This window comes from Leopardus geoffroyi, chromosome B2, assembly GCF_018350155.1.
Source record: "Leopardus geoffroyi isolate Oge1 chromosome B2, O.geoffroyi_Oge1_pat1.0, whole genome shotgun sequence".
NCBI classification, from domain to species: domain Eukaryota; kingdom Metazoa; phylum Chordata; class Mammalia; order Carnivora; family Felidae; genus Leopardus; species Leopardus geoffroyi.
Genome location: NC_059332.1, coordinates 62,100,136 through 62,115,547, shown reverse-complemented (window position 1 = coordinate 62,115,547; position 15,412 = coordinate 62,100,136). Strand labels below are relative to the sequence as shown.

The 15,412-nt window shown below is 38.0% G+C and overlaps 1 protein-coding gene across 4 annotated transcripts in view; it reads right to left on the bottom strand.

Annotated features, from left to right (window-relative positions):
- The window catches only part of ADGRB3 (adhesion G protein-coupled receptor B3), a 734,277-nt gene extending 719,307 nt beyond the window's left edge, over positions 1 to 14,970 (bottom strand). For 2 of the 4 annotated variants that reach the window (XM_045498671.1, XM_045498674.1), the window contains exons 1-2: positions 14,349 to 14,969; positions 10,904 to 11,675 (exon numbers count right to left, since the gene is read on the bottom strand). In XM_045498671.1, coding sequence (XP_045354627.1) covers positions 10,904 to 11,660 — 757 coding nt within the window. In that variant the 5' untranslated portion in view covers positions 11,661 to 11,675; positions 14,349 to 14,969. Of the gene's footprint in view, positions 1 to 10,903; positions 11,676 to 12,783; positions 12,952 to 14,348 lie in introns of all 4 variants that reach the window. The other 2 variants (XM_045498672.1, XM_045498673.1) reach the window with 2 other exon arrangements.
- Between the last annotated feature and the right edge of the window lie 442 nt (positions 14,971 to 15,412).

Below are 15,412 nucleotides of genomic sequence, written 5' to 3'. Positions count from 1 at the left end.
TTTTGAATATTCAGGCCAGTTTAAATGTTCTCAAGTCACATCAACACTGAAAATGCATACAGGATGTATATGAATGTATATATATTATGGAGTTTAAGAATTAGCTAAGCAATCAACAAACCAACAAGTAAATATATAAAAACATTTCGAGAGCCTAAATTCAATGGAGCCTAAATTTAAGTGTAAAAAAATGCCATTTCAACTAAGCTAAAAAAATATGGCCAACTGATTTTAATTTTCATTAACTCACTTCTTTTTTAAATACCTATATTATTTTAAGTGTATTTATTTTGAGAGAGAAAGTATGTATGATCAGGGGAGGGGCAGAGAGAGAAGGAGAGAGAGAATCCCAAGCAGGCTCCATTCTGTTAGCACAGAGCCTGATGTGGAGCTCAAACTCATGAACTGCAACATCATGACCTGAGCTGAAACCAAGAGTTGGATGCTTAACCGACTAAGCTACCCAGGAGCCCCTCAATTGTTTAAATTCTTCTTATTATTTATTTCCCTGTTTACTTGGGCTGGTCTATAAGCTAATCTACAAAAAGGCTAATAATTATGTAAGATCTTTAGCACAATAAAAGGATTGAATTAGTTAATTAATGAGTGAATAAATAAAGGATCGAAACTTAAAATGTTGGTTTCTAAACAATCTCATAAGAAATCAGAAATCACTGGGGCACCTGGATGGCTCAGTCGCGCCTGACTTCAGCTCAGGTCATGATCTCACAGTGTGTGAGTTCGAGCCCCGCATCGGGCTCTGTGCTGACAGCTTAGAGCCTGGGGCCTGCTTCAAATTCTGTGTCTCCCTCTCTCTCTGCTCCTCCCCTGCTCATGCTCTGTGTCTCTCTCCTTCAAAAATAAATAAAAACATTAAAAAAAATTTTTTAAGAAATCAGAAATCACTTCACCACTAAAATTATACACCCCTATACTAGTCAGAGTTCCAGTAAGAAACAGACAGTGTCCTTAATTAAGATAATTTTCAAAGACAGTAAGGCATGGATAGTGCTTGGAGAAACCAGAGAGAGAGGGAGGATAGCACTCAGGGGTAGAAACAGCGGGGAGCCATTACTACACCACAGGCTAAAAGGCTGAGAAGAGAGAGTGGCTGCCAGAGCTCAAAGGGTAAGCCTACCTGACTGAAGCTGTGACTTTGAACGGGAAGAGGGAATGCTACCCTCTCTCTTTTCCTACCCTCAACACTATTTCTCAATGTAGCATAAATAACTGAAAATGTAAGATAGGCTATTTCTTAAAAACAAACAAACAAACAAAAAACACAGATTTCCCTAGAAAATGATAATGAAATGAAAATCCAAGATAGATATTGCTAAATCATCTTAGTAAATCCAGACAGACTCAACTTTAAACACACTGCTCTTTAACGTAATGAGCTTAGACTGAAAATCATTTTTTGAGATCAACACCACATTGTTTACATAATATATACCAAATAGAACAAAAATCTAATGAATGAAAGCTTTAATTTGCAAACATTACTCTGTATTAAGTAGTATAGCGAATTATACTCCGATTATTGTCCTGGCTGGATAAAAGATATATATATATATATATATATATATATATATATATATATATATATATATATATATATCAAACAATAGAACTATCAAACAGTCCTAAGTGACTGTGCCTCTGTTATGTTATAGAAATGGTATTAAATTTAAAAAAAATTTTTTTTTTCAACGTTTATTTATTTTTGGGACAGAGAGAGACAGAGCATGAACGGGGGAGGGGCAGAGAGAGAGGGAGACACAGAATCGGAAACAGGCTCCAGGCTCTGAGCCATCAGCCCAGAGCCCGACGCGGGGCTCGAACTCACGGACCGCGAGATCGTGACCTGGCTGAAGTCAGACGCTTAACCGACTGCGCCACCCAGGCGCCCCTAGAAATGGTATTAAATGTAAATTCCAAGAAGATTTAAGTTCAGCTGAAATAATGTTCCCATAATATGTTTGCAGATTGGGAATCCATTAATCAGGTTAAGATTGGGACTATATAATGCCTAAAGTCCCTCATATATCTGAGAATTTGTGATTCACATTCAAGCCCTCCAGAAACACTGAGAAAACCCATAGCTCAGAAATTCTCTAGTTTTTCATTTGAACCAATTTGTATTAAGATTTTTAGAGAACGAAAAACCAGTCTTTAAGGTGTTCTATATACCAACACATATCAATGGGGCAGAGAATATGTGCTTCACACAATTATTCCCCAAATAAAATAATATATGCAACAGAGCTTGGCAAACTGGAAAGCATTTTCTCAATGTTACGTGTTACTATCTTCTTTAAATTTATAAATTGCTTATTATAATGCTTTACTTATTTTCTGAGGAGTGAAATGTAAGTAAAGCTTCTCTTTAATAATGTTTATTAGAGAACAAATTATTGTTTAGATATGCAAGCATAGAAATTAATGTTTAAAAATTATCAGAAGTTTGGGGCGCCTGGGTGGTGCAGTCGGTTAGGCGTCCGACTTCAGCCAGGTCACGATCTCGCGGTCCGGGAGTTCGAGCCCCGCGTCGGGCTCTGGGCTGATGGCTCAGAGCCTGGAGCCTGTTTCGGATTCTGTGTCTCCCTCTCTCTCTGCCCCTCCCCCGTTCATGCTCTGTCTCTCTCTGTCCCCAAAATAAATAAACGTTGAAAAAAAATTTTTTTTAAAAAAATAAAAGAAAATGTACTTTAAAAAAAAAAATTATCAGAAGTTTAAAAATTACCTTAAAAGGGAGGAACAGCAGAAATATCATGAAAGAAAAACTTTATAATACCCACCCAGTATAAATTACCCAGGCAAGATAATATTTCTGTGATATTTCTATCACCTTAACGTATTTATTGCTAAAAAGTAATTTCATCAATGTAGCCTTCTCTGGTTGATTCCCCAACTATTTTAATGCCTTTTATTCTGCTTAAGCACATTTAAGTTGCATTCTAAATCAGCCAACCCTTGAACAACATGGGCTTCAATTGTACGAGTCCACTTATGTACAGATTGTTTATATAAATATATTACAGTATTATAAATGTATTCTCTCATGATTTTCTTGAATAACATTTTCTTTTTTCTAGCTTGCTTTCAGAATATAGTATGTGTATATATATATATATACATATATATGTATATATATACACATATACATAAACAAAACATGTTAATCGATTGTTTATGTAAGAATATAGCATATATATATATATACACATACACACAATACATACACATACACACACACACACACACACACACACACACACAATGTGTAAGACAACTGTTTATGTAATCGGTAAGGCTTCCTGTGAATAACAGACTATTAGCAGCTAAGTTTCGGGAGAGTCAAAAGTTATACGCAGATTTTCAACTGTGTCCTCAAATCCCTTGGTATTCAAAGGTCAACTGTATTATAATCTGGTTCTGTCAGTGTTCTAATGTCTTTTCCATGCATATATTTGTTCTGTTTTCCCAGACAACTCTCCCCAATGAAACTTATTATCTAGGAAAAATAATTTGATAATATCCAGGTAAATTATTTCATTTAACATGGTAGAAACCAAACAATAACCATTTTACCTTAATATTTTATAACATGTTCTAAGCATTAATGATTATGCGATGGGGACGGATGTGGCTATCGAGAAAATGCTTTATCAGCAAGCATCAGATTTCAGAAAAGACTCCTATTTACCTAATTAATTTTGAGAGAAACAGCTCCATATTAATGTATTCATCATGAATGTTATTTATTATACTGTGTACAGTAGAAATACATTACTTACTAACCTTTAGCAGATAGATAGCTAGGTTATTCTCTGCAAGTGAGCAAAATTCCTGAATGATAGTTGAAAGATAATTGAACACAGAGCACTTAGTATTTTATGAAGTCTTATAGATGACATTTTGTAATTTTCCTTTAAGAAAATATCAGAATCTTTAAATAAGTACTAAAGAATTTTGTTTTCTTTTCAATATCTCAGTATACAAGCCTTTGGGGGAAAAACCTGGAATTTACTGGTATGTGATCATAATCCAGTGGAAAAAAAATACAAAATAGTCCTACTTTTTTCCAAATGGTTTAATATGGACTAATATTTCAAGATAATTTCTGTTCAGCATACATTTTAAAACATGAACTCAATTTTGCATAACACAGCAAAGAGCAAAATAATCATGAAACTGTTTAATTTAAATGGATTTGCAGGCTATCGGCAATGATATCCAAAGGACATCTTCCTAAGCCTAGGATGACTCACACACCACTAGTTTGATCTATTTGATGTATTAGTCATGCCTCCATCAACACATAGGTACTGAGATGCTACCTTTTCTGTAACTAATACAAAATAGACATACATTCAAGATGCTTAATGATCCTTTGTTAAATGCCCTAAATTCCTAAACAAGTTCAAATAATTAAATGGCAATCTGTTTCATTATTTATCATCAATTCTCTATCATTTATAGCCAAAAGATAAGAATAAAAAAGACATTCAAAAACTGAACGGAGGGCCTAATGTAACTTGAGCAATGGACTAAAGTGTTTTTACATGTGCAGTCTCATTTAATTCAACACTCTACTACAGAAGATTGATGAGTCAAGCTCAGTCACTTGTCAGATGCTCCAAGGCAGCTGAGTCACTCTAGGGTCTCAAGTGTACCTTACACTAAAATATACCCTTCATTTCAATGAAGTGATATACTTAGAAAAATTGCATACCTCTCTGATTTTTATTAGTTAATTGATTTGGGAAGAAACTTCCACAGGGCTGACAGGAACTAAAATATTCCAAGCCATTAATTTTATTAGGTTTTTAAAATTCAATACATGATGTCATTTCCTGTTCTCCTGTACCTTGAAAAATAAGCATGACTAACCTAATCTGAGAAGGGGAAAGTAGTAATACAGAGTAATACAGTTAAAATGTAGAAGAAAAGATTCAAACTCAGCTCTCTCTAATTCAGGATTTTAATTAGGGCACCTAGGTGGCTCAGTTGGTTGAGAGCCCGACTTCAGCCAGGTCACGATCTCGCAGTCCGTGAGTTCGAGCCCCGCGTCAGGCTCTGGGCTGATGGCTCAGAGCCTGGAGCCTGTTTCCGATTCTGTGTCTCCCTCTCTCTCTGCCACTCCCCCGTTCATGCTCTGTCTCTCTCTGTCCCAAAAATAAATAAACGTTGAAAAAAAAAAATAGACATTAAAAAAAATTTTAAACCCAGCAATGTTATTTTGAGAAAGTAAGAAAAATTTAGTTTTGAATGAACAATGATTTCAGACCAAATGGCCAGATGGCTTTAGATAATATATACCAGAGTGATTCTAAACAATGCTATATTTTATAAAAGCATTCAGTTTAACAATAAAATTGCTTCTATTGGGAAATGAAGTCAAAGTAGTGCATAAAGCTGAACTCTAAGTAAAGTAAAATTCCCTTGTCTATTTTGGAAGAAAACTAACCTACAGTACATTTATCTACAGCTATCATAAAAACCCACTGAAACATACATCTTGGCAAATGTGTGAATGAATGGGACATATGTGTACAGACACAAATTTTCATGTTAATATTTGAATTTGTCTACAAAAAATATGTTGCCATACAATGGAATTTTCTTTCATTAAATATTATATGTATGAGCTACTTCCTAAATTGTTTGTCAAGATTCTAAAATGGCAGAAGTAAGAATTATGGCACTTTACTTAATCAGGCCTACAATTTTAGTAGTATTCTACTATTACTACATTTACAGATTATTAAACAGGAGTAAATAACAGAAGCACTAAACTTGACATGCAAATACTCTTTTCATCTTTCTTGGAAAGATGTTGCATGTTTGTCTTCAAACTATGCAAGAAAGGATTTGGGAAATGTCATTACTGTAGAAGTAATGCAAGAGCCAGAAGAAAGAACATAGAGAGAAATGAAGACAGTTAAACAGATAGAAACTGGCCAATTTTCTTTTGTAGATAGTCATGTAAAGAAAGTTATATGGATCATGAATCTTTTAATATATATTTACACATATATATAATTAAGAGTATTTGTTAATGATTCCATTCTTTAGTTGTTTTTAAAAATGTTATTAAATATTTTGAGATCAGAAGCTGATATAAATAATTCATTAATGGAATTGGAAATTATATAGAAGGTAGCCATCTTCCCCTAAACATACAAAAAGCAAAAGGTGGCCACTTTCTCCAAACGATGTATTTTTATTCTTTTGATGGTAATCAAAGTATTACTATCTTTCCTATTGAGATCTTTTTGTTGCTGTTCCTTTAACATTCATTTCAACCAATATTTACTGAAGCTCTATTAAGACTGTCATAGAGGGGCACCTTGGTGGCGCAGTCAGTTAAGCATCCGACTTCGGCTCAGGTCATGATCTCACGGTTCATGGGTTCAAACCCCGCAACAGGCTCTGTGCTGACAGCTCAAGGATTCTGTGTCTCCCTCTCTCTATACCCCTTCCCTGCTTGTTCTCTCTCTCTCTCTCTCTCTCTCTCTCTCTCTCTCTCAAATAAAAATAAAAATTAAAAAAAAGACTGTCATTGACAACTGAAGACCCAGTCTTTATGCTCGCAGCATTCCCAAATCTAGTGGTGGGACATGGAAATACAAGCAGAAAATACACTGTAATATGATAAATGCTAGAACAGAAGTACAGCACATGCAAAGTAAGATGGGATGCAGCCAAGGGACAGAGCAAACTTTCAGGCTCTGTGTGTTCAAGGAACAACAGACTCAATATGCCTTTCTACATTCTGACAGAGTGTGGGATCATGGCAGTCATTTAAAAAGGAAGTAAGATCCAAGTACAATAAAAAGGAAGGTGAAAGGTAGCTGAACAGTAATAAGGACAAAAAGAGCAAAAGTAGAAAGAAACGAGAACACTTACACTGCTAGAGACACAAATTGCTCTAGAGACACAACCCAGGCTAGACTTTACACAGTCACATAGTGAGACTTCCCTTGAGTGACAGAATATCAAGGATTAGCACAGCAGAGTGGAGAGACAAATGAGTATGTGTGTTCAGATTTCCTGGAATCTATACAGAGATCCCAATTTCCCTTCACATAAGTAGCACCATTGATGTAAGTAGGAAACAAAGGTTCCATTAAGGCTTATTATGTTATTTAGATACGCTGGTGGAGAATTTTTCCACCAAAACTGTTTTAATTGCTTATTTTAGGTGACATAGTATGAAGTAGTATCCTATATCACATCTATTTTCTATTTTAGCTCTGAGGTCCAGAATCATCTATGGTGTGTGTGTGTGTGTGTGTGTATATATGTGTATATATATATATATATTACATATATATATTACATATATATATTACATATATATAATATATATATATATATATATATATATATATATATATATATACTATAAAACATAGTAAAGACCTCATGAATAAATGCCAGTATCTGAAAACCAGGTAAACAGCAATGTCACTTGAGTTTCCTTTAAAAAAGGTTATATACATTATATATAGACAGTTTTTTCTATATTGCCTAAAGTAAGACATCATTATTTTTTAAAGGCTTCATTTTATTGATTTACTTTGTTTTCAAATTTTCACATAAAAATTGGGGAATGGCAACTAAGTTTCTATAATCACCTATCACCCTCAAATATATCAAACGTGATCTTAAAAGAGACCTAAATGTACTAATATTTAACACGTTAATAAAGCATCAATCCAATTATTCACTTCTATAATGTAATCACAATAACATTTGTAATTGTTGGTGTCACTAAAAACAGAGATAGTTTTCTTCTTGCTGTTTTCTGGCTATGAAATTCTTCAGTACGTGAGTGTATTATTAACAAACATTTTAGTAGAAATCCAACGTCAACAAAATCAACATTCCAGTCTGTGAGCCTATAGTTCCCTCAATACTAACTAGATATGATTTTGTGATTTCAATGGATGCATTCAAAACATTGAGCATTTGGTACACCATTACCATCCCCGTCAGCACCACACTAAACAACCTAGAACTGCATCTACTGCATGTAAAGACTCTTCTGTCCAATGTGCGCCATTTCTATAATGCAATGAATGTGGAAGAGATTTCTACTCAAGGTTTTCAGTATTTATTACAGTGAATAAAAGAGAAGTAAAACACTGTGGAGAATAATTTTGTATTTACTCCTTTGATGACTTACAGGACAGTCTTTTCTATAGAAAATAGAAATCATACATTAATAGAAAATCTAAGTAGAATTTTTAAAACCTCATTTCAAAGGCTGGGATTACATGTTACTAAGTAAAGCAAAGACATTTTGGAATAAAACTAGACATGAGTAGCACAACTATATGTAATTGCTAACCTCTAACCTTGTGAGTATCATGAAGTGGCAATTTATTTGAAATGATATTAAATAATTCTAAGATTTTATATATCATTTATATAAAATATTTAAGATTTAATACAATTTGTATAAATTTTACTGAATTAAGAGTCTGCAGATTTTCACATTCCTTTCCTACAACGCAGCATAGCCAAAAAGGTCTTCTTTGAATGAGGTAAGGAGTGCCGTATATATTTTATAAGAATTACTTATAAATGCATCAGCTACAATTATGTCATCAGGAATTACTTATCCTTACCTTTCTGACTCAGAATACCTAAACAATTACAGAACACAAATTTAAAATAAAGAGAATACAGGCTGTGCAATTTTACTGATACAGCATATATTCGCCCCCTATTATATAAACTTTTGCTAGTTCAGTTTTATTAACATGATAATTTTAACACAATCACTTATTTGTCTGTGGAGCTATTCCTTTCTCATTTTGCTAATTAGCCCAAAGAAATAGATGTGCTCCCACATGATTTATACATCGAATGTCTAAAATCACTCATATTCTTACTCATTTACAGAACAAATGGCTATCTTGTCCAACTTCTATAAATCCCGGCACTGTCTCAACTCATATCTCATGATCATGACCAGCAAAATCTCTGAAAATCATGCTTAATGTGCACACAACTTTGTGTCACTTGCTGACATTAACCAAAAAAAGCCTGCAAAACTGGCTTCACTTTCCATTTGTCATCAGCAGTCAGTTTCAAGATAGGAATTTAACCATTGAAAAATCAGATTCTCTGGATTATATTAAAACAACAATAAAACAAACAAATACTAGTTTCTGGTGATAATTGTCTTATTAGCCAGCTTGTAGCATCACATTTTGTGTGTGTACTGTAGCTTCTTATTCTAGGGGACACTAATTAGTTTTAAATGGTGTTAAATACCATCCCTGCAGTTGCAAGTGCTTCTCTGGGATTTTTACTAGAGAAAAGAACTCCTGTAATTTAAAACCACTTTGTTTTCTTCAGCCACAGCTGTTAGTGAAACACTGACCTGTAGAAATCTTAAAGGTTTTCAACCCTCTCTCATTGCCATTAGTCTGCATTTATTTTCTAACACATCTTTTCCCCTTGTACCACTGCTCCTCCATAAATCCCCAGCCCCCAAATTGCTTTCAGCAGAGAAATTGCATTTAGCTAGTTAAACCCTTCTCTCTTTCCCTCCCTCCTCCCCCCTTACAAAGCCTTGGCTACTCTTAAAGAAAATTCTCCAACAACGTGTCAATTTTATATTGGCCACAAAGACAACTTCTGTTGGGGGAGGGGGAGGAAAGAGGGACTGGAGCTTGGCTGTCCCTTTCCACAGACAGGGATCTTTGTGGAGATCAGAAAACATTTCCTGCATAAAAAATCAACACACTCTCTAGTTGCAGGATCAGAGAGAGTGAGAGCGAATATGTATCAGCCTGTCCTCAAACAAATGGAACACATCCGTTAACCTTCCAAACAGGAAAAGTCATTTTCTCAAAATATGTCCGCGTTCTTGCGTTATTAAACATAATCCACAACCTGAAATCCTCTGGTAGCTCCCCCACTGGGGATTGGGTGAAAGCTGAAAATCACTCCTGTACTTTCTCTTTTTCCTCTGCATTTCCGTTGCACTATTTTTTCCATCTAGCTCATCTCTGACACGCTCCCACTCTCCTCATGTATACCAAGAGGGGACCCAGAAGAGCAAAAAAAAAAAAAAAAAAAAAAAAAAAAATCACACAGGAGGGCTATCATGTTTTACAGGATCAGCATGTGTTTTAATTCTGCCCTTCACCCTTGCCTCCAAGTGACTTCACAGCCAGGAGACCCCAGAGTTTGCACTTCCAGTGGGGTTTCCTTGACCCACGAAAGAGCAAGCACACAGGATTTATTGTGCAATGCATTTTCTTTTTTTAATATTGGGCCTGTGGGGGAGGGGGATACCCTTGTCTTCAGGTGTCAGAAAGTCATTTGGTCCAAACAGACTTGCTATTGAATTTGTGTCACCATTTTGTCCTGCTTCCCCAACTTAGGGCAGTGCAACTAAAGGCGTCCTGCTTGAGACAGTGAGACAGGGCAAAGGCTGGAGGAAGTGAAGGTTACTTTTTTGCAGGGCTCTAGCATAAGGTAGAAATCCTACAAATTCATTTCACAGGTGTGTGCATGAGAGAGCGCGAGTATATATCTTGGTCTCCCCAAGAGGCTGCAGCCAATAAAGAACCTCCCTCCTCAACAACCTCCAGGGCTAACTGGCCCCACGTTTTTGCCTCTCTTTCTTCCTGAATATTCCAGACACACTACCAGGGCATATTGATGAGAGCTATCCCATCCTCACCACCCTGTCTCAAAAATCTTGAAACCCAAAATTAGCTTAAGAGACCTTTATTAGTGAAGATCACAAACCAAATGACTCCAAAGATGATAGAGTTAAAGAGCAATGATTAAGCCTGTGTGTTGAAACATCACATCTTAATGCCATCTCCAAACGCCCCTCCCTCCCATCTCTCCCTCTCTGCTGGGCACTTACCTTCTTTGGGCGGTCGCTTGGCCTCCCTGGTAAGATTGCAGACCTGGGTGGTTTGCAGCTCCTGGGTCAGGCAGCCCTCGGTCTGCTCATTCAGGGGTAACACCACGTTATTTAACAAAACCAGCGACTGGTCGTCGATCCCCCACTCTCCCAAATGCTGAGGGCAGGTGCATTTTGTATACATGATCCCACATGATTCTGTTCTCCCATTTTCTGATTTTAAGCAGCTCTCCAACCAAGTGCATAATACATGGCAACCAAACTGGCTTGGGCTCACCTTGTTCAATACCAAAAACTCAAAAAAAGATTTCTGATCTTCTTCCCCTTTTTTCTGTAATCCTGGGAAATCAGTTGGAAACACCCGACGTATCTGAATAAAATTTTTATCATATTGTAGAAAAACGAAAGCATTCTTGGAATCGCAGAGTTGCATTATAGAATGATTCTTTCTTAAAAGATCCTTTATTTTTTCATGGGAAAAATGATCAAACTGATAAGCCAAGAGGGAAAAGTTAGAGCAGCTAAGGTCCTTTTTGGAAAATTTCAGGTAAATGCTATATTTGGTTGGATCTGGATTTTCCAGCGTCCAAGTGCAGTTTGTAAAGTTTTTGGGAAACATTTCACTTACAGAATACGATCCATAAATGACTCCCTTCACCAAAGTTGAACACCAGAAGTCTTGGGCAGCATTAAATCCAAACATAACCAGGAGATAGGTGGAAAATATATAAATCAGCAGGTTACGAACAGCCTTCATCCTATGTCATTTGGCCTGTAAAAATGGCAATGAAAGTAAAATGCAAGTAGGAGTCTACACGCATTGAAGAAAGAAACTCCTTCCAATATTACAGCCAGCTGTTTTCAAGATTTCAGTAAAAAACCCTTTTTAAAAGAAGGGCAGGTAATTTTTTATTTTATAATGCTAGGAAATTATCGGTGGCTGTGTGAACAGCGCCCTCACGTGGTCATTCACAATGACCAAATTTTCTACATTCACTTTAAAAATAATATTTAATAGATTATTAACAGGAATGCTGTAATTTATCTACCAGGATTTCCTCCCAGTGCATTATGATTCTATTGAAAGAGGAGGAAAACATACCTTTTAAATAATATCATAACCTAAATTTTTAATTTTTGAAATCTTTTTAAGCAACCTATACAACCTTTTCTCTCCCTCAGTCGGCCTGAAGAAAACATCATCACACACAATCTAATCTGATAATCTGGGAACAGCTGTCATCACATTACTTCTTTTACCTTGAATATGAAAAGCAATTTTGATAAAGGATGGCCACAATTTTAAAAGCACAAATGATAATTTGTTGCAGATGAAACATCATCTCCCAAATACCCATACTTGTCTTTGCAGGGACCATCGTGTGAACTGATGGGAATTCCTGTGCAAAAACACCAACATTCATTTGGATTAATAGAATTTTAAGCCCATTATCTGAGAAAGGGCATAGATGGGTAGATACATAGGGAAGACTTGTTGTTCAACATCACCTCTGAGAACCAAGATTTAAGACAGTCATTTCAATGTGACATGCCCTCTTGGGATACATAAAGTGGATCACTGTATTAGTATCTGTATCCAAAGGCGATGTCGGTGAAAAATCCCAGAACCACAGCTGGCTTCAGCCTTTTAATTTTTTTTTTTTTTTAATTAGGGCTATTTTATCTAGAGTTATTTAAGATTTAACTCTAGTTACTGTAATTTAAGATTTATACATGGTAGATAAAAGACATTAGCATTTTCTTTCCTAGCAGATTTCAGTTACTGAATTGCTCCCTTTCCAACAACAGCTCCAAAGCTCCTTTTCTTTATGTTTTTTTAACCTGGCCTTGCATAATAAAGTAATCCTGGTTATATTTACCTCTGTAAGTTGTTATCCAAAAATAACTTGAATTTTTTTCAGCTTTAACCTTTAAGAAGTTATTTCTTAGAATAAATGACACTGCTTTTTTTTGTTTAGCCTTTGAGCTGAGAAAAGTGATGCCAAGTTAATTATACAAGTCTTTAGGCTGCAGTCTCTTCCACTGTTCTGTAAACAGAGACAGACATACAGACATATAGACAGTTAAGAGTTTTCGTGTCTTTGCCTGGGTCTTCTCGGAACCAAAGGATAAAACCCTCTTCCTTCCCATTGCATAACACACACCAACGCATGCACACAAATACCAGTGACCGAAGTCCCTGAAGATAGATCTGCATTTTCCAGATCATAATTCAAATTCTATGTCTTGATATAGGAGAAAACAGCCCCAACTCTAAATCTCTATATAGCAGCAGTTTAAAATAACATCAGAACTGCTGGGACTATCAAAACAGTGTTCTCCGTTTCAAGCATATAGCTCAATGAATAATGCATTTTCTTTTTGAGAAAATAAAGCCAATGAGCATGTAAAGGTTAAAAAATTGGGAAAGTTGCAGGAAATTCTGGAAATAATTTCCTCTTTTTTTTGCTGTTGCACTTTGCAGGCAATGCAGGTCTGCGCAGTGTTCTTCAGGATAGAGTGTAGGCGTTGAGAGCCAATGTGACAATAAGTGTCTAAATTAGGAATTCCATCCATGAAAGGGGCTTCATTTTATAATCGGTAACTCAAAAAGAGGTCGTATTTCTTTTCCTAATGAAATCCAGTACTTTTGCTTCCATTTATTTGACAGTGCATGTCTGCATTGCTGTGCTCATCAAGGATTAGAAAGAGTGAGGAAATAGCTCTGATTTCACTTTCAAGCTTGCTCAAGAGAGCCCCCTCAATATAATGCTCTTTATTTTAATCCTTAAGCCTTGGTGTACGGAGCCTTGTTTTATACTAAAGAATCAAAAATGAATCCCTGAACTCTGCCGCCCCCCCCCCACTCCCGTCCCCGACTGCAGGGCCAGTTCAAACAATTGTATTTCCCTTTTTTAAGAAAGAAAGAATGGGGTGGGGGTGTCTAAGGGATGGCTACCAAGATCTCAAGGATACTGTATTTATTTATTTATTTGTGTCCTGCTAAGAAGCAAACCGGCATTTAGTTTAGCTATTCTCCAAACTGATTTTCTGGGTGACACTTTAGTTTAGCCGAACATAGACGGCGCCATCACTCCACTAAATTTTTTCCCCAACAGAAGACCCACTGCCTCCCCTTATCTTAACTTCCTTCTAACCTAAAAATTTCTCCTCATAAAATCACCCCAATCACACACAACCGTCAGTTTTTCTAGGTGTCCTTGCCTGTTCCTTCCGACCATGCACATCTCTTGAAAAACAGACTTCTCTAACTTTTCAACTGCGGCGTTTAAGTAAATGCAGACAGTCGGGTTTGGTCGTAGCCCCTCCATCTGCCAGCAACAGCCTTTCCTTTCCTTGTCCTCCCTCCGCAAACACCTAGACGAAAGCTCCTCGGTGGCGACCCCTGGCAGAGGGAAGGTGACCCCTGGACCCCCTTCCTTACCTTCCACTCCGAAAGCTCAGGGAGGCTCTTGCTCTAAGACACCAGCACAGGCACGCGTCCCAGCAACAGTGACGGAGAGACTCCCCTTCGGTCCCAATCACCGTTGCCCATTTTCCCCGGCTCAGCTTCAAAAATCAGGATTTATTTTATTTTTTTTTTTAAATGCACACTTAAGAGAAGCAAAAGATGGGGGAGAAAAATCAAAGAGGGGAGGGGTGGGAGAAAAAAAGCCCCCAGGACCCCGGAGCCTGACGCCGTAGCCAACTGAATCCAACCTCCAACCGAGGGAGGGGGGAGCCCCCCGTAGAGAGACTCTAAAGAAACAAAAATATGCAAGTGGCTTAAAAGCAAGGATTTGTTTTTATCAAATCTACCCCCAACAAACCGATGAGCCAAGAAGCAAAGAAAGCGCTGAGACGAGAAGTGACCGGCGGCAGCAGCGGCTGCTAAGGCAGATTTGTTGGGGCGGTGGGTTTATTACAGGAGTATTCGTGGTCGGATCGGAAGGCTCAAGCTTATGCTCTTTCCTCTTTCCGCTTTCCTCCCTCCTCCTCCTCCTCCCCCTCCCCCCGCAGGTACTGATGGACGGACCGCGACTAAGGAGAGGGGGGAAAAAAAATCCTTGGCTGGTGATGTCGGAAAGCTGTTTGAATGCCCAGCGAGGAGGGGCGCGAGAGGGAGAGAGATAGTAAAGCTCTGTCTCGGGTGTGCGCGCCGGCGCGCGGCGCTCGCTCTCCCCGGGGCGCGCGCCAAGGAGGGGGTGCGCGTCCCCGGGGTGCGCGTGCGCGCCGACTCCCGCGTGCTCTTGCGCGCGCGCGTCCCCGGGCGCCGCGCGCCCCGCGCCCCGCGCCCGGCGCCAGCACTGATACGGTGCGCCAGGCGGCCGGCCAGAGGTTCGACGAGCGCTGCGCGGCCGCTGTGCCTTCCCGTAGTTCTTGCCTCCCGGGGGCGCGGGTGGGTGTGCGTGAGAGAAGAGGAGGGAAGCGGCGGGGTGGGAAAGGAGGGAGGCCCGGCGGGAGGGCGGGAGACTAGCGGGCGGGAGGGGGGCTCCGCGGTGCTCCAGC